The sequence below is a fragment of the Tachypleus tridentatus genome, chromosome 6, assembly GCF_004210375.1.
Source record: "Tachypleus tridentatus isolate NWPU-2018 chromosome 6, ASM421037v1, whole genome shotgun sequence".
Classification (NCBI taxonomy): Eukaryota; Metazoa; Arthropoda; class Merostomata; order Xiphosura; family Limulidae; genus Tachypleus; species Tachypleus tridentatus.
In genome coordinates this window covers 84,581,365-84,601,315 of record NC_134830.1, presented here as the reverse complement: position 1 = coordinate 84,601,315, position 19,951 = coordinate 84,581,365, and the positions used below count along the sequence as shown (strand labels likewise).

General features: G+C 32.2%; 1 protein-coding gene across 6 annotated transcripts in view; it reads left to right on the top strand.

The window, feature by feature from the left end:
• Positions 1–19,951, top strand: part of Cad99C (cadherin 99C) — a 243,147-nt gene that overhangs the window by 117,056 nt on the left and 106,140 nt on the right. For all 6 annotated transcript variants that reach the window (XR_013029256.1, XM_076505837.1, XM_076505839.1 and 3 more), the window contains 2 exons: positions 4,397–4,484; positions 18,087–18,212. Coding sequence is in view for 5 of the 6 variants with exons in the window: in XM_076505837.1 (XP_076361952.1) it covers positions 4,397–4,484; positions 18,087–18,212 (214 nt within the window). In the remaining variant the exon portion in view is untranslated. The remainder of the gene's footprint in view (positions 1–4,396; positions 4,485–18,086; positions 18,213–19,951) is intronic.

The following is a 19,951-nucleotide window of genomic DNA, read 5'->3' as shown; positions in this document are numbered from 1 at the left end:
AGACTGAAAATGCTCCCCAAACACTTTCAAGTGCATCCTAGGCCATGATACTGAGACAGGTAAATTTGAAAATATGAAAGGAAGAGGCAGAACACCTAAACTCAATGATACTGGTGTTAAGTATCTTTGATTATGTGGCCTTCAGGACAAAAGGAAGACTGCCACTGATCTCAAGCATGAGATGAACAACCATATACCATATGATAGAAAAATATCCAGATATACAGTATCAAGAAGGCCCAATGAGAATGGAGCATATGGTTGTGTAAAGATTAAAAAAAGACATTATTTGATCTCCAAGTATTTTCAAAAGACTAAAATTTGCTAAAAAACGTACAAAAACTGAACTGTTGATAATTGAAAATGAGTGTTATGGATGGGTGAGTCTAAGTTTGAAATATTTGGTTCAAAGCATAGGTTTTACATCCAGCAGGAGAAAGGTGAAAGTTACTTATCTCAATGCATAGTGTCTGCCATGAAGCGTGGGGGAGGAAATTTGATGGTTTGAGGTTTTTTGCTAGGAGACAGGAGATATTTACAAAATAGATGGAATGATGGACTAGTACAAGTACTATCAGATGCTGATTTGTCTTGGTATACCTAGTGGTTTGTGTATTATTGGTAAAGGATTTTACTACCAATGAGATAGCAACTCCAAACACTCATCCAACCTATACAGAAATTACTTAGCTAAGAAAGAAGCAGTTGGAATCATTCAAACTCTCAATCTTAATCCAATAAAGCAGATCTGGGATTTGATAGATCTAAAACCTGACAAATCAAAATTTATATTCAAAGAAACTGTATGGAAGTGTATTGTAGATGTTTGTAGTAAAATTTCAAAAGACACTTTGATTAGTTATTTTTCAACAATGCCTAAAAGACTGTCAGCAGTTATTAAAGCATAATGGGGACACACAAAATATTAACTGTATACTAAATTCAAGAACTTTCATTGAGTTTCTATTGTACTAAATATGAAGATTAATAAAATTTGATGTTTCACCTGTGATTTACCTTCCATTATTTATTTGTCCTAATTATTTTGCACAGTACTGTACATTTATTTTAGTTTTATTCCTCCTCATTATCATGAATTATGCTTATTTTAATAAACTTTGTCTTTTTAGATACAAGTTTTATGGCTTTTGATTGTTGGTAAAGCCATAATATTTGACTCATCTTTGCAAAGCTCAAATGCCCATTAATGTTCTCTACATTTCATTCATCTGTGTAGTATTTTGTTGCATTGAAGCAATCTTAAACCAGACTCAGGAAAGTTATTTCTCATTAATTTTCTCCAATAATTATGGTGTTATAGATATTATGTCTACAGTCTTCTCAAAAGAACCTCAGTGCACAGTGATCATTTGTTTATGTATTTGTGTGGTTTCCAGTGTTTGAAACAGTTCTAACAGTCTGTACTTCAATAAAAAATGTTTGTCTGTTGCCAGAAGATAATATTTTCATAAATTTATGTGAAGACAACATGAAGGCACTCTTTTTCCAAGTTGAATGGCACACAAAAAATGTGCTTAACTCTTTCCATAGGCATTCCCTCTTTAATTTATTTACCACTCATAACTGAACATAAAGCACTCAATCTAACATAGTTGTAATTCAGGCAAAATATGGTTTTTATACCCATTAATCTTATTTGGTTAAAGAGCCATAATTTAGAAAATTAGACCCATCTTGCAATATACCTGTCACATCCTCTCTTTCACAAGTAACTAATCTGTTGTTTAATACCATATTATTTATAATCAGTAAAAAGCCAAAAAGTTAATCTATCAAATGATGTATTATGTTACATTGTGTTTTTTGCATAGAATTGGCTATTTTGCTTCCAGTTCAAAGTTTATTCCTACAAGAAACATGTTGACAAATTTAGCTGAATTTTTAATGACTCCTATTATATGGTTATAAAGCCAAAACGTATTCATAGTTATAGAGTATTATCTTGCTTTTTATATGTTATTGTTTTGTGTCCTTAGGTGGTGGTTTTAAATAAACAAAAATTAGCTAATGCAGTAGTACCATTAGTATAACAAAGGTACAATTAAGTTTCATCAGTAGTCAACAGAAAAGAAAATACCCTGCAAGTACTATGTTTCTTGTTTTTCATGTTTATTCTTTATTAATTGTTATAAAAGTAAATGTAAAAATTAGAAACTTCTTAGGTTAGATTAGGTAAAATGTACTTGTGAGTTACTTGCAAGTAGCCTGTGTTTTATGTAATTCAATATAGTAATGTAAGCTACACATTTATTAAGTGATATACAACTTGTATGGCAAGAATATTAGACACATTTAAAAGAGCAATAAAACAGTAAGATTAAACATAAACAAATGTGGACTGTTACAAGCTTTAAGGAAGCTTTAAATGCAGTTTCCTGTTACAACTTGAAGTCATTCAAAAAAGAAAAAGGGTAATTTTCATTTATTTCATCATTTTGTATGATTGTCAAAATTGAACTACCCTTTACACAGTTAGGATAGAAGAAATAGAAAGGTTTACTGAAAAAGACGTTTGAAATTTATTTAGGTGGTTTTAGAGATTAAATGATGAAATGTGACAACATTTTAATCAAATCTTAACATGAAAATCACTTTGCACATGGAACAGTCAACACTTTATATTCAGAGAGGAATTCTAGTGTAAATACTGTATTGAAAATTGTGTTATGCATATACAAACGACTTTTAATGGTTACTAAAAGGTTGCAAAATTTTATGAAAATACATAAAACATGTTAGTAGTTATAGTATGGAAACACTCAAGGTCAGTTTGGTGTCACAAACTTGGGCATTTTGATCAAGCCTATAGCGAGACAGTTAAACAATCATGTATTCCTACCATTAACATGCAAATAACTAATAATATTCATTTGTTAAAAATTATATTCAGGCCTGTCTGTCCCAAATTATGTTTATAAATATTTCACATATATTTCTGTTTTTGTACTGAATGAAATTCTAGTTTCAGTGGATGGATAATGCTTTTAACAGCTACTTTTGAAACAGACTAAAATTATTTTATATTTTGTACAAATTACAGAACTTTTCAAACTATACTCATTGAACAATAAATTAGAAATCTCTCCTTCATTAAAGCAATATTCCTCTCCTGAACATTTGTTAGATGGAAACAAGATGGTCATATTAATTCTGAACTTGTTAAGAAATAAATTGGGAAGGTTCAAAAATGGTAAGGCTCCTGGGCTAGATAATATTAAGGATTGAAAATGTGAGGTACTTCCTACTATTTTTTTGTGATATTTGAACAGTGGCAAGGTACCAGTAGATTAGAATATCTACAGTATTTCTCCTGATTATTAAAGACATATTAATCTTTTATTAATATAAGGTAAATTTTGGAGAAAGTCTGATCAAATACCATTTACAAAACTATTTAGTAAAGTTTAACATTTTATTTGATTGTCATAATGGTTTCATTAGTTTAAAATATTGCCTTTCTTGTCTTTTTACTTTTTTTTGACTAAGGTCAGGGACATAAGGTAAATAAATGTAAAGTTAACAGTCATCTTCAATTAAAATACTTTTATTTTTCTAACAGAGTAGTGGGTTCTTGGAATGGGTTGCCTTTGGGTTTGGTAGATGCAATTAACATAAGGGAATTTAACTCTATGACTACTGGGAACCTACATTGTAATCACCTAATGCTACTATCATTATATTTCTTTCCAGAAATAAAATTAGTGGATTAAATTGTTTGAAATTTGATAAGATCTTTCATAAAAACATGTAGTTTCAGAAAAACATTTATTTGTGTGTTTTTACCATTTATAATAACCTGAAGATGACCTAGGAAGGTTGAAACTTTGTTCTCTCCTTATCAGTAAAAGTGTTAATACCCATACCAACTGTTCTGAGATACAATCTTAAAATGTATTTATTGGCTCATATGCACAACTTCATGTTTATACCTTTTCACTTGCAGTTTATTTTTAATGTTTCATTTTCCTATTTTGTTCTTTAACTTTGAATAGTTATGTTAACACACTTGAAGAGGCTCCCATGAACAGTATAAAGTTAGCATCAGCAGAAAGGTTTTAACCTCAGCTAAATTTTTTTGCATTCATTAGTTAGAAAACACTTGTGAAGTAGCAAAAAGTTTAACTGCATTTTAAAACATCATTAAGTATTTAAACGTAGCAAAGTGTAAATACAGTTACAAAATATAATACTATGTTAACTGTGGGATAGTATAACAAATTGTGCATATTGTTTTATTGTACACTATGTATGTTATTAAACTTTTAGATGGGAGGATATTCTACATAATAAGCAACTTACAATGCTTTTATGTATCATCTGTTCAATTATACATTATAATAAGTATTCATTTTGTATAATTGTATTCTTATTTTAGTGGAATAATCAAAGTAAGAAAGAGTTTGGACAGAGAGGAGGTCTCAACATATACATTAAAAATCAAAGCAGAAGATCCAAGTGGTTTAGTAAGTGACATCTTTTTTATTAACTTTAATTAGTAACTTGAACTGAAGTATAGAAATATTGTAAAATAATCTCCATAAAAAGACAAGTAGTATATACAAGTACATAAAATGCTGTTATAAAACAATTCTAATCTTTATTGCATCTTCCTATTTGTGGTGAGGGAACCTCCCAGAGAATGTTCTGTAGTTTCAGTTTACCTCCTTTGGGATCTAAAAATCCACATGCATGTTTGCCGTGCATGGTGACCTGTGAAGGGGTGGAGAGGATCCTGGTGGTTGAGGGGCCTAACCCTAACACACCACTTTGGCCTTGAATTCCTGTAGATGGGCAGTTTTGGGGTGGCTTCTCTAAGAACAATTGGCTGATCCATTTGGGTTATGATCAATTGAGTGCCATCGTAGGACGTCCTCAATGGGTGTAGCAGACATTATATCTGATACTGGTGTTCAGGTATAGTGTTCATGAAACACTGGTGTCCCTGCAGTGACCTTATATGACACTGTAGTGTTTCCTCTTGTAGGGCTCCATGGTGGGTGGAGTCAATGGGCACCAAAATATTCTTTTTTTATCATGAATAACCCTCAAATAAAAACAATAAACAAGCATGACAACGAAGAGAAAAGTCTGACTACTGGAAATTGACTGCTCATTGATGACTCTGTACAATTAAAATTACAACTTTAATCTGTCCTGCAATTTTTAATTATACATTCTTTAACTGAAAAACCCTTAGGGCAGATGTCTCCATTTTTTATTCAGGAGGGTTTAGAAGGGCTTGCTGGCTTTCCTAAATTGGTAAAAAAATTACGGTCTGGGGACATCTTAGAGGAAACAGCTTCATCACAACATTCTAAACTCCTCTTGAAATCAAAGGCCATTGGGGATATACTCATTGAGGTTACTTCTCATTCCACTTTGAATTATTCCAGAAGAGTTATAGTTGAGAGGGACTTAAAGACCATTCCAGAGTCAGAGGTCCTCACAGGTTTTACCAGCCAAGGTGTTACAGCTGTGCATCAAATTTTTACTCATAAAGATGGGATTATGGAGCAGACAAATGTTCTAATATTAACATTTACAATATCATATCCTCCTACCACAATATCTGAATTGTGAGGCATGGCCTTATATTTCTAACACTGTTAGATGTTTTCATTGTCAATTATTTGGTCATTTGAAAACATCTTGCCATGGTTTCTTGACATGTGCCCCTTGTGCTGGTAAATACCATGATGCTTTTGAATGCCAACTAGAACTCCATTGTATTAACTGTAATGGTCTACATCCTTCCTAATTTACTTCTTGCGCTAAATGGGTAGAAGAGAAAGAAGTACAAAGTTTAAAGACAGTTCACAATATTACTTACTTAGAGGTCGGAAATTACTATTCCCAATTCCATCTCAGACTTATGCTGTTGTAATCTGTTCCACTGTTACAGTAGGAGTCCACACAGACTTTTCCGTGTTTTCTACAGAATTCTTAACAGTGCATCTTAATCTAGTACCCTCCAAAATCAACAAAGTTAACAAATCAGTATCTCCTTCTCTCTGTTTTTTCCCACATGAACTTGGAGTCCCTCAGGGCTGTGTTCTGAGTGTCACACTTTTCATTATAAAGATTAATGCCATCAATGAACAGCTACACCCTACAGTTGCAAATGGTCTTTTCATTGATGACTTTCACATCTCATATCAGTCATCAAACATGGGGTTTATTGAGCGACAACTACAAACTGCAATCAATCATATACGTAAGTGGACGACAACAAACAGTTTTCAACTTTCTCTCTCTAAAACTGTTTGTGTCCATTTCTGCCACCAATGGGGTATTCATCCAGATCCAGACCTTCGTATTGATAATGTTGTGCTTTCTGTCGTCCCTGAGGCAAAGTTCTTAGGTCTTATACTTGACTGTAAATTAAACTTTATTTCCCATATCAAGCAACTTGATATCAAACGTATAAGAGCACTGAACAATCCTCTGTGTCTTCTCTTCCACTCTTCCACTTCTTGGGGAGCGGATCGATACTCCATGCTTCAAATTTATCGTGCCCTTATCAAATCCAAACTTGACTATGGGTTTATGGTTCTGCCAGAACCTCAGCACTGAAAATGCTGGATCCTATCCACCATCAGGGACTTCAGCTTTGCACTGGGGTCTTTTGTACTTCTCTAGTCCAAAGTTTGTGTGTGGAGTTCCATGAAACCCCTCTGTATATATGCATTTGCAACTGTCTCTTACTTATGCTTCCAAACTTCGCTCTTTACCACAGCATACTACTTGGGGTTGTGTTTTCTATCCTCAGTGAGCCACACTTTTTTATAATAGAAAATCGGACATTGCTCATTTCAGCCTTCATATTCGGGCACAATCAGAAAAATTGGATCCACCTTTGAATAGCATAGCAGTATCAACAGATTAGCATCTTCCACCATGGCTAATTACTATCCCCAACTGTGACCAATCTTTGAGTCATCTGAGGAAGGCCAGTACTCTGGATTGGAAATATTGCTCTTTATTTGCTGAACATCTTTCAAATGATCCATCCATTCCCATATATACAGATGGTTCAAAATCAGGTGACTCAGTAGGCTCTGCCATGTTTTGTTACAGTTCGGTTGTAGCACACAGAATCCCCTCTACAATTTCTGTGTTCACTGCCGAATTGTATGCCATTTCTCTTGCTCTGAATCATATTGAAACTCTGCAATGTATGATTTGTATATCTATATTGGGAATCTATATTGATTCATTCACTGTCTATTGGCCCTGACATCATTCCATGTTAGTTACCATCCTATTCTTATCAATATCCAAAACAAACTGGCCCATCTCTCTCTATCATCTATCTCTGTCCAGTTTTTTTGGATACCAGGTCATGTTGGTATTTGTGGGAATGAGCTTTTTCAAATCAAGCCTTCTTTAGCTCTTTAGCCATCTTGTTTCTGTAAAGATTGAAGGGAGGAAGTTGTTTTGGCTAGGCTACTCATTGGTCACAGTTTTTTAATTCACCACATCCGTTTATCTGATACTGATGCACCATTGCGTGGTCTGTGTGGCATTTAGGTCTTAATCATACATATTTTATTATCATGCCATTGTTACAACCAAGAACGATGACACCATTTTAAACATATTTTTAAGGTAGGTTTGCCCTTGACATTAGCCAATGTCATAGGTGATACTGGCCATCTCACTCATGTTTTCACATTTTTAAGAGCCATTGGTCTTTTTAACTTAATTTAAGGTTTTTATTGGACTAAATACTGTTTTTGCATGATTTTTTTTACATATTTTAATTTTTATTTTGAACTGAACCCAGGACTGGAAAGGCCATCTTCAGGTAACTGACAGCAAGATTGAACTTAATGCTTCAGTCTTCCTGGCAGGTTTTAATTTTACATATTTTATGTACTTTTACCTTATTTTCCATGTACCATTATAGTATACTACATCTTGTTTGGCACAGATAGCCTAGTAGCTTTTTGCCAATAAACATGAAATACCTACCTACCTCCCTACCTTTATTGCATCTACACTTTTAACTTCTCAAATAACTTTGTATATACACCAACACTTATGTTTATCATTTCATACATTTATTTTTGTTGTTTCACATCCATAAATATTGTAACAATTTATTCTGATATTTTAGATATCTGATACATCTGTTTTTAATATGCATTGTACTGAATGTCGTGTTTGTAGTGCTTGAAGTACTGTAAAACATAAAGATAATGATTCTAATAGTAATGATGAGTTTTCAAACTGGTAAGAAAATGAAAAATGCTTGATAGTATTAAAGTCAATTTTAGTGTCTGGAGTATTATTGGTTAGGAATTATTAAGTTCAAAAGATAGTTTTATCTCATTTTAAGTTTAAATTAAGTATTATTTTAAAACTAACTTTCTCACCTGGCATTGCCCAGATGTTACCTGTTTAGGTATTTTAAAACAGAAAGTATTAAACTTTTGCTTTTCATGCAACAATTCATGTCAAATGCATAAATATACTAATACTGAAAATATGTCATATTGTTTCCAAGCATTCTATGAATATGAAATTAGTACAAACATATAATAATATCCACCAATAATACAGAGTGTCTCAAAAAATGTATACACACTTTGAATGATTATAAATACAATGTTTATTAAGATATATCTAGGTTTTATAAACCAAGTTTAAGAAGACAAGTGTAGAATCTTTCGAGTTATCGCAGGTGTTTGAACTGATGACCAATCTGATCCAGGCACTGCTGATAATGCAGACACAGGGAATTGCAAATTTCATGAATCATTTCATTCAGTATTTGGGTGCATTTTCTTTCAATTGCTGCTCTCAGCTCATTGATTGTTGCAGGTTTTGTGCTATAATCCTTATCTTTGACATATTCTCATAAAAAAAAAAGTCCAGAGTTGTGAATGTGGGGGAAATTCAGTGCTACCTCTTGGCTCAATCCATCTGTTTGGGAAATTTTCATTAGGATAGGCCCTCACATTACGATGGTGGTGGGGAGGTGCTCGATCTTGCTGGAAGTAAAACTCCTCGTCTCCAAATTGCTCTCGAATGCATGGCATGACAGATTCTTGCAGCAAGTTCACATAAACAAGACTAGTGACTGTGTTTTCAAAAAATAATAGTCCAGTTACGCCCAACACTGATAATCCACACCACACTATAACCCCTGGTAAGTATACATGGTGTTCAACCATAACATGTGGATTCTGAGGTGCTAGTAGGTGCAATTGTGGTGATTAACTGAGCCATTTTACTTAAATGTGACCTTGTTGCTACAGGCAATATTGTTTGGAAATTGTGCATCATCTGCAGATTTTGCCAGGTGCCACTCATAAAATTCAACTCTTTGGTCAGGATCATCTTCATTGAGGGTGTGGAATAATTCTGGAATAAATTTTTCCAATGAACGCACTTCAACACACAATGGATGCTCGATTTTGGTATTCCTGTCTGATGGGCTGTTTGTTGAACAGATTTTCTTGGAGATCGGTGGAGACTTTCCAACAACTCTATTTCTCGTGTGGGACTGGTGGATGACTGCGGTCTTCTAGAACACTTTTATGGACATCTTGAACAGTTCCATTTGTTTCAAACTTATCTCTGATGCAAGTAATGGTGAGTCACATTGGTGAATCTGTATGAAATTCCTTCTAAACCATCTTTGCACTTCCAGTAGCACTTTAAGATAAATTTCCTTTTCTCAAAGCTTAGTCTTGCTTCTGCCATTATTTTTAATCAGTTGCACCTTTAACAAAAAATGGAAAGTTTGAGTCAGTTATAATCATTCAAAGTGTGTATACATTTTTTTGAAACACCCTGTATAAATGTTTATACTTTTACACATGTTTTTAAAAAACTGTTTTTGCAAAACTGTTATTGTTTAAAATCATTGGTGGATATGATAATATCAATTCTAACACTTTTATATATGGTTTCTTGTAAAAAAAGATAAAACAATAACACTTTTATAACATGTTTTAAAGAAAACACTTTTACCTGTAGTTTCTTTCAAAAATGTAAAACAATAGCTTTGTAACAACCGGTTTCTAAAAAACGTTGTACAGAATAAATATTAAACACATTGTTCAGCTCTTTAATTAATTAGTACAATTGATCACTTTTTCAGCTAGCCAAACTACTCAATTTACTTGGTAATTTAAAATCAAAGACAGCACATAGAAACTTACAAAAACACAGTGGATTTTATATAAAATTGAAGTATAAAAAATGTCTTTATTTTGTCTCTACATAAAAAAATGTTTATTGACATGTTTTGCAGTTTAATCTTCCCCTTCTTCTCAATTGTTTTGGCTAAGTATGTTCTTTTTATTCCACACATGCTCTAGAATGCTTCTTTTTTTCAAGGCTTCTTTTCATTGACTCCATTTCCTACAGTTTCATTTCCTTGCACCATTATTCTGTTATTGATGTGTTCCCATTCTTCCCTTTCCATTTGGTTCAGTTTGTGATTCATTTGGTGTTTTATTCTTATCTCCTTCTGATCAGGCACCTTCTTCCTTTTACCTGCATCTCAACCCTGTCATCCATTAGTGGTACATTGTCTGTCAAGGATTGAGACTACAGATCATACATTCATCTCCCATTCTCTGCTTTTTGTTAGCTTTTTTTTCCTTGTCTGGGTATCTTTTTCTGCCTGATGCCATCCTTCACTCCTTGATGAGACTGCAAGTGGTAAGTTTTCTTTCTTTTCTTATATGTATATATAATTTTTAGGAATCTGCCCTATGTTTTACACAGGATCCAAAGCTAACATGAGCTGCCTCTCCAGGTACACTTCTGTCATTTGTACTAAAACCCGCACTGTCATGGCATGCTGACTTCATTTCCATAATTTCCATGACCATGAAACTCGCACTGTTCATTACAATCATGTAAACTAGTAATAGGGTGTTTCACAAGATCTTTCACAAGTTATTCCTTACAGTTTGCTTTAAAAATATGCTAGTTCCAGAATGTTTCTGCTCATGAACTTCATGCTTAAAGCAGAAGGGGATAGCTGACTATCTGTGTATGGTCTGTTTGACCCTATCTGCTCTACACTGTGGTGTGCATCTCTTCTTTTACCCACATTGGGATGTCCTCCCTAAATTTCTCTGCCCAAATCAGTCACTTTTCTCACATCTGGACAAAGAGTATACAAGGTACGAAAATAGTGTAGTTTTCCATGTATCATAATCTTCTTAGAGAATAAAAAAACAAATGGATTAGTAAGCACTGGTTTATTGAAACATTTTTAAAGTTGATGATAATGCTGGGTAATAATCTTCTTCCTCTTTTTTGTCATTTATCTACTTCTGTTTATAAATTTATTGGTTTCCCAGTCATTTTGGTATTCATTGTTAACAGCATCTTTTATCTATGTGAGAAGATAGCTTTGTAGAAAGATGTGATATATTTGTGGTATTTTTAATTTGATTCTGAGAGATCTGCCAGTTTGTCATGTATAAAGATGTTGCAAGTAGAGGTTAGTCAACATACAATGTTTTGTATTTGTTTAGCTTAAATTTGTGCTGTACTTATTTCAGAAGGTTTGTGTGTAATATTTGTTGTTTTCCAATTGCCTATTGTTAAAGTTTTGTTTATTATGCTTAATTGTCTCCTCAAGAATTGGAATGTTTTTTTAGTTTGATTTCTTGCTCTTATAGGCTATATTGAAATTGTGTTATAATACCTTTTATGACTAAATATATGTAACTAATATTCTTGAAAATACTGATGTGTTTATCTTCCAGCTTTGGTGTAGTTTGCATGCAAATTATTAATGATATGCTTTGTAAACATTTTGTTACTCATGTTTTTCTGAATGTGGATGGTTGGTAAATGTAGGTTTATGTATTTGTTTTGAAGACATTAATAGATGGGGAATAAAATTTAAAAAAAACGTAAGATAGCTATATACATGTCCAGTGTGGTGAAGATGGATGATAAAAAGGGGTTTCCTGTTAATGTCTTTTCATAAAAATATCATAAACAAGTGATCCCTTGGATGTACCTTCTACTACTCTACAATTTTGTCGGAGGTTGAAACAGTTTTATTAGGTTAAGGTACGTTTTTACAAAAAGTGTACACTAGAGTCCTCTATGACACATGTATATATTTCTTTATTAAGTATTTCTATGATTGGATTGTTTCTGAATAGTCATTAAGTATTAAAGTTGCTTGCAATAACGGGAAAGTCATTTATATCTTACCCTGATTAATATAGTTAAAACCCGTAAAGTTCTCAGTCCAATTCTATTCCGTAGTAATTTTGGTTTGAAAAATCAGAGGTGCTCAAAAACTGTTGTTCCTCTTTGTTTCGTTTGCAAAATTTAGGTTTAATTTTTCTGTGAATGTGGTAAGGTTTTATTAAGTGGTCAATATGTTAAATAACTTGAATAGTGTAAATGAGTGAAATGTGAAGTTTATTGGCTTCTAGTTCAATGACATAACCTGTCATGTGCTGGGAGCACTGTACATCAGTGCATGCTGTCCTCTTGATGTGACTGCATCCTACCCTCAGATCAATACTTTACTTACTGGTTTTCTACTTTCTCATTGTTCCTTCTCTTCTTGTTTTCTTGCCATACCCCTCTTTCTTAACTTTCTCTATTCTGGTCTCTTTCTTATTCCTGAGCACTGTTTGTCTATTCCCTCAGTCTGGTATGGTCATTTTTTTTATATGTTTTCCTTAAACGTTTGCTCAGTTTTATAAAACTACTTAAGGTGTCCCAGCCTTCTTTCAATTACTTTATTTCCTTATGTCTCAGTCCTGACTCCTTTTTCCAAACTTTCCTTTCCATTTGACCCACCCTTACACATTATTCTTACCTCAGGATATGGCATCCCTATATCATGCATGTGGGATTTTCCTCTTCTGTAATCATGTGGTTGTCCCATTTTCCCACTTCTGTCACCTTTCTACCATTTCCATATGCCAACAAATGAAACATACTTATCACCTTGGTCTTGTTGTCACCATTTCCTTTTGACTTCTTTACATTGAAACATTTTCCTCTTTCACTGGACATTTCTCCCAGTTTCTTCTATCTCAGGCTTCAGGACAGCATTTCCCCTGCTTTTCCTAATGTTACAATTTCTTTTCTTCTCTGCCTCTTTCCTACCTGCCTCTTCTTTACATTTCTTCCTTTTCCACAGTTCTCCTTCCATCTTGCCTGATTGAATTATTGTTGTGGTTCTCCATACTTTTACTTGGTTCTCATTAAGTTCCTAGCAGATATTTCCACTTTCCATGTATCAGGCCTTAACAAATCCTGGGTGCCAAGTCACCATGGTGATTAAACATTTTATTATGGTGCCTGTTACTTTCTTCCATTTTATTTTTGTGTAGGACTGTGCTAAATAACACATAAATCTAGATCAGTTTTGAACACATAAAGTCTAGTACTATGTTTTCCATTCTTTTAATCCTAAATTGAACTTTGTTTCTAGGATTTTTTCATGATGTATTTATCACTTTTTCATTTTTTTTCAAGAATGAAGGAGCTGCAATTGCATAATACATTACTAATTTTGCACCATTTTCTTTTTTTTTTTTTCTTTGAATTGAACCAATCAGTATGCATATTTTGACTCAGATGGGATCAGGCAATACTATCAAGAGGTTGTCGATATACAATCTTTATCATGCACTCATTGCCATGAAAGTAAATAAATGTAAATAAGTGTATCCCAATAGTTCACCCATTCTTCAATCTAAATAAATTTTCCAGTATATTTAACTTTGCATGTTAAATGGTTCTAGTTAGTCACATGCAACATTTAATTAAAGTACTCTACAATAATATTCATTAACTAACAAATTACCTTTCATCAAATCAAAGCTTATAATTCAAATTTTGATTTTATAGATGTTTAAAGTTTTAATTACATAAGCCATTATTAATTCTTGAACAGTGGGAATTTTGTAGGTAGCAGCATCAATTTTAAAAGTTAAAAAAAACTTCATTTTACCCTCATAAAAGAAATGTGTCATATGCTCTGTAGGCATCTCTTCTTTTCTAATTTATATACCACCCCTACGAAATTTAACATAAAAATACTCATTATAATGTTTTTGTTATTCAGGCAAAGCAAAATGTTAATATTTTTCAATTTTATTTGGTTACTTCAATTTCCCCTCATTATCCAAGGGTCGTGGGTTCAAATCCCCATCACACTAAACATGCTTGCTCTTTCAGCTATGGGGGCACTATAATGTGACAGTCAATCCCACTATTCATTGGTAAAAGAATAGACCAAGAGTTGGCAGTGGGTGGTGATGACTAGCTGCCTTCCCTCTAGTCTTACACTGCTAAATTAAGGATGGCTAGCACAGATAGCCCTGGAGTAGCTTTAAGCAAAATTCCAAATATACCAAATCAGTTTTCCCTCATATGAGAATTGTGTCATATGCTTTATAGGCATATCCTCTTTTCTGATTTATTTATCATCCCTACATAAATTACTCATCATAATGTTTTTGTTTCTCAGGCAAAGCAAAATTTTAATATTTTTCAATCTTATTTGGTTACAGAACTATAAAGTAGAACATCAAATCTCTCTTACCATGTCCACATATTGCATTCTTTCATTTGCAAATTGACACTTTCTGACATTTAATACTACATTATTTATAACCAAGAGAAACTAAAAGTTTTAATCTATCAAATGATGTATTATATTAGGTTGTTTCTCTACATAGAATTGTGTGTTTTGCTTCCGATTCAAACTTTATTTCTATAGGGTAGATATTGACAAACTTAACTAAATTGTTATTGGTTCCTATTGCATAGTTAGCCAGCAAAGTTACTATAATTATAGAGTATTGCTTACTTTTTACATATGTAAAAATTTGTGTTCTCAGGTTTAGTACTTAAATAAATAAAAATTATTTAGTGCAGTAATACCATTAATATAAAACAAATACGGTTACATTTCTTTAACAGCTGACAACAAAAAAAAGACCTAGGCAAGTACTTTATTCACTGTTTTTTACAGATATTCTTTACTTATTATTATAAAAGTAACAAAAGTGTAGGTAGTTCAACTTGGATAAAATAAAGAATAATAATAATACATTTTCACAAGGTAAACTCACAAGCTACCATGAATAGTCTTTTTGTTATGTAATTTGTTAGATTAATGTGAGTTATATGTTTACCAAGTGATATACAACTGTGTGATGGAAATATTAGTTAGATACAGTTCAAAAAATGATAATAGTTAAGTAGAAACAGCTGTATTCCATTACAAGTTTATAGCCATTTAAGGTAAACAAATGTTCCATGTTACAAAATTTGAATTCATTCTAGAAATTAAAAGAAAGGATAATTTAAGTTTCTTTTTTTTGTGACTGATCAACCTTGGATAGATATATTATAATGTTTTACTGAAAAAATAAGTTTTGAAATTTATTTATGAGCTTTTAGAGATAACACAAATGAAATATGAGATTTTTCAGATGAAGAAAAGCATTTTTAATCTCAACATGAAAATCATTTTTCTTTTGGAACAGTTACCACATAGACTCCATATATTCATGGAGAAACTTTGAAGAAATATACCTCAATAAAAATTCAGATTTTTTTGTCAACAAATAACAATGATTAATGAGTTTTTTAGAAAAATATCTTCCATGATTGTTATCAGTGGCCAGACTTCAGTAGCTGGTTACTAGTAAAAACAATATAATCATATTTCATTGTCTTGACACAAATTCAGCTAGAAAGGAATGTTTTTGTGCATTCACAATAGTATACTAAATACCCAAGTGATCTACAGTTCTTGCTTCATTCAAAATTGAAAATATTTTTTGCCTTTGACATATTGATTTCACTTATTGTTTTACAAGTTGGCTGTCTATTTTTCTGTCTCATAACAACAGAACAATTTACTATCATGCATTTTGTGATAAATTCCAATTTCCATTTAGTTATGTGAAACAGTCACCACTGTTAAGATAGCTCCTCTGTGAATTTAAAAGTGAAAATTTCTTCATAATACACAACTGGCATACCCAAATGTCTTCTATGCAAATTCTACAGCTTCTCATGTTCTCATGGGGCCCTCACTTTCAAGCTTTGAACTCAGCCCTATGGGTTTCCCATTTCCTCATAGTGTTTAAATTATGGTAGACTCATTCATTACCATGTCACAAGATTGTCTGAATTCAATACCAGGCATTGTAATGCATTTAGTCATTCCAAGCAGTTACATATATGAACTGCTTCAGGAACCAACCCAGTTGCTTCTTGTTATACTCTGAAAATTCACAGGTTTACATGGTTGTGCTAGCAGCTACATAGACCTAGCTCTTACTATTGCTATTGAGAGCTTTCAGTTCAGGAGGGAGCTTCTCCTATTCCTTGCCAAACACTCAGATCTTAATATCATCACAACTACATCTTATTCCTCTCTGCCATACACCCTGCTCTTAGAAGTTATCTTTCTATTGTAATAATATAATGAGCTTAACAGAAGACAGATAATCAAAAATAAAAATAATTTTCATAGTAAACTTTACAAGAGACAGATCCTGCCTGCAGAGCCAAAGCGTTCTTTTCTTTCTCAGTCTGTCTGTGGTATTCAGGATTTGGTTATAACACACTTCTAGTATTACTCCTAAGCCATCAACATTAAAAGTCATACTTAAAATATATTTTATGAGATAATCACCTTGCTCATTTTGAGAATTTCTGGCAACTTGCAATACCATCAATAGATAGGAACATGGCTAACCTATCAACTGAAGTAACAGTCAAAGCAGGTTAATATAAACTTTAGAATAGTCCTAATACATAACATCCCACAACTGAGATTAATTCATTGTAGTATTGTCAATCCTGTTTTCAAGGAGACTGATTAAATGCATGTACACCTGTTTGAAAGTTTCCAAAATTTAACATCAATACATCTATATGACTAGATATTTTATTTCAGTTATAGAAAGTTAAAGCTATGGAAGTTTCAACATGCCACACTTAAAAACAAACAAAACTTTTTGTGGTAATGAATCAGTGACAAGTAATTATCTGGACATTTGAATTATTTGAAAAATTCTATGAAATTGTTTTATTCAGCATGTGCATAATATGAATTCACATGATACTTTTTGAGGATTCTTACACAGTGAAGAAGAAACTCAAGCGACACAAATAATTAAGTGAAATACATCTTTGATCGTCTTGTATCTTTTGTATACAAATGAAAAAAGATTGATTTTTATGCTTACAAATGTAGTGTTTTGTTATTTCATTTAGTAGGAGTTGTAAAGTTATTAAAAATACTGTCTTACCAATTAATCTTAAATATTCACTTTTTTATTGTTTTTTCATGCTGTAATACTTACTAGTACATGCTACTGTAGCTGACTACAACACTGATACTATTGTATGAATTTGTGTGCATTTTATAATTTTTATTATGATTTTCTTATTTTAGCTCCTTTTTTTAAAATTTAATTTACTGTTATACCAGCTACCAAAAATATTAATATTCTTCACCTGAAATATATATATAAAAATGGCTCGTTTGGGTTGAGAAAAGTTTTTACGTAGAGGAGTGAATAACGTTTTGACCTCCTTTGATCATTGTGAACCTGATGATGACCGAAGAAGGTCGAAACGTTGTTCACTCCTCTACGTAAAAAATGTTCTCAACCCAAACGAGCCATTTTTACATATATATTTCTCAACATCACTGATTATTCTTCACCTGTATTAAATTAATGTAGATTTCCTAGTGTGTACAATAAGTTTCTTGCATGTATTAATCATATCATTGATCTCCCTGTTTTCTGAGTATAAATTAATATTTGACAAAAACAGCAATTCATTTAAAAGTGTTTTATACTTCAGTAAATGAATGCAGAAGCTTGACGTGTGACTCATAGACCTACATAAGCCTATTTACAGTGAAAGCATGATAATTATTGTTAAGAAATTTATGCCTTTATTTGTTCAGTTTTTATATGTTTCAAGAAATAATTCATTGGACATTTGTATTTCATTCTGTTATCATACTTAAGTTACTCTTTCTAGTATGTGACTATCAGTTGATTTCTTGTGTTTATTTACAGTTCAGCTCTGCAAAGGTATCAATCACAGTAACTGACATCAATGATCAGAATCCAGTATTCTTAAAAGATCAGTATTTATTCAGTATAGATGAAGGTCTTCCAGACGTTTTAGTTGGAGTGGTGCAGGTCAGTCTCATTAAATTTACTTTGACTATTTCTCATTTAACCATCACTGATGTTTAATTTATAATACTCATATCTGCAAAACATGCAAAAATCTGCTTCCAGTTCAGATGAAATTTTATGCAAAATTTGCTTAAAACCTGCTATCTCTCAGGCCTGTATTAGATATAGCAATAAACTGTCAAGCATCTTAAAAAATAAAGAAAGAATGAATGTTACCTGTGAGATCATTAGCCAATGAGTGAAGGTAATAGATGAGTTCACCTGCACCTGACAAGAATAACCAGTGTGCTAATTAAAAAACAAATTATTTGTACAATAAAATTAAATAAGAAGGCACCATATCTCCACTTGATCAAATTAACTCCCTGGAGAAAGTTAAATCTTAATCTGCATAAGCAATGCAGTGTCCTAATTTTGAAAATTATAGAGAAAGAGAAAGATCAACTGATTTTAAATTTCAACTGAAAGGAGGGGAAAACACAGAGTACAGCCAGTATTACAGTATCACAAACAAAAATAGAAACAACTCAACAAAATACAGAAGAGCAGTTATATAAGATACAAACATAACTAGTGTAAAAGCTGTCACAAATGATGGGAATTTATTGTTGAATGATTAATGCAAATTTTAAAATTTAGCTAAAAGGAATTTGTCTGTACATCCAAAATGTACCTACTTTTCATTTACTTGATCAGTCTTAAACTAATTCTTTCACCATGTTCTCAGTAAAAGCTATGCAGAAAAATAAGCCATAATTGTGAACAAAAGTATGTGTGCACTCTGACAGAGACCTAAAATAGTACTTGTGAACCTTTTAACTTAATGATAGGTCAGAAAGTAGAAAACAGTGTTGATATTCTGATGCAAATTTTCAACTCTTTTAAGTCTGTTTATACTCAAGATATATCTGTAAATTGACAGCATTGGTATGACTCAGATTATGGAAACTCAGAGTGTCCATTGTATAGTTTATATATTACATTTATATATGTTTATATATTACATTTTAATTACACCTGAAACTTATAAAACTCATATCTATAGTTTATTTTCAATATCTGTGTATTATATCTGTTATTTACTCTACTTTCCCATAATCTGTTGATAAATCAATATTGTATGGTTAAAGTTATTAACTCTAAACACAAATACATAATTACATGATGAAACTTTGTAGAATGGATTCTTCCTGCCTGTTGTAGAGACTCAAGGGTAGAAAACAACATTTCAAGTCTTCCACCTTTCAACCTGAAGACGAAAGACTTTCAAAATTTTGTCTTCTACACTTATGTCTCCACAACAGGCAGTTGTCATCCATTCTACAAAGTTTCATCATGAATACTCTGCCTAAACAATCTATCAAAGAATACATAATGACATGTTGAATAGTACACATTAAATAGTTGATATATATGCACTTTTACCCTCACCCATTCCCACAATGTTAATATCTTAAGTGTAGAAACTACCTCAAAAGTGTAAATATTTTATTGAGTTGATTTATCAAACAGAAAAAAAAAACAGTATTTTTTCTAGTTTGTTGTAATAACAAATATAAAGATATAGAGTTAGAAAGGTTTCAGAGAAGAGCTACTAGAATGGTGTCTAAGAAGAGGGGGTTGTCATATGAAGAGAAGTTAAGTTCTATGAAATTATTTTCTCTCAACAAAAAAAAGGAGTTAGATGGGATCTAATTGAGATGTTTATGATTGTAAAAGGGATTGATAGTATTGATGCA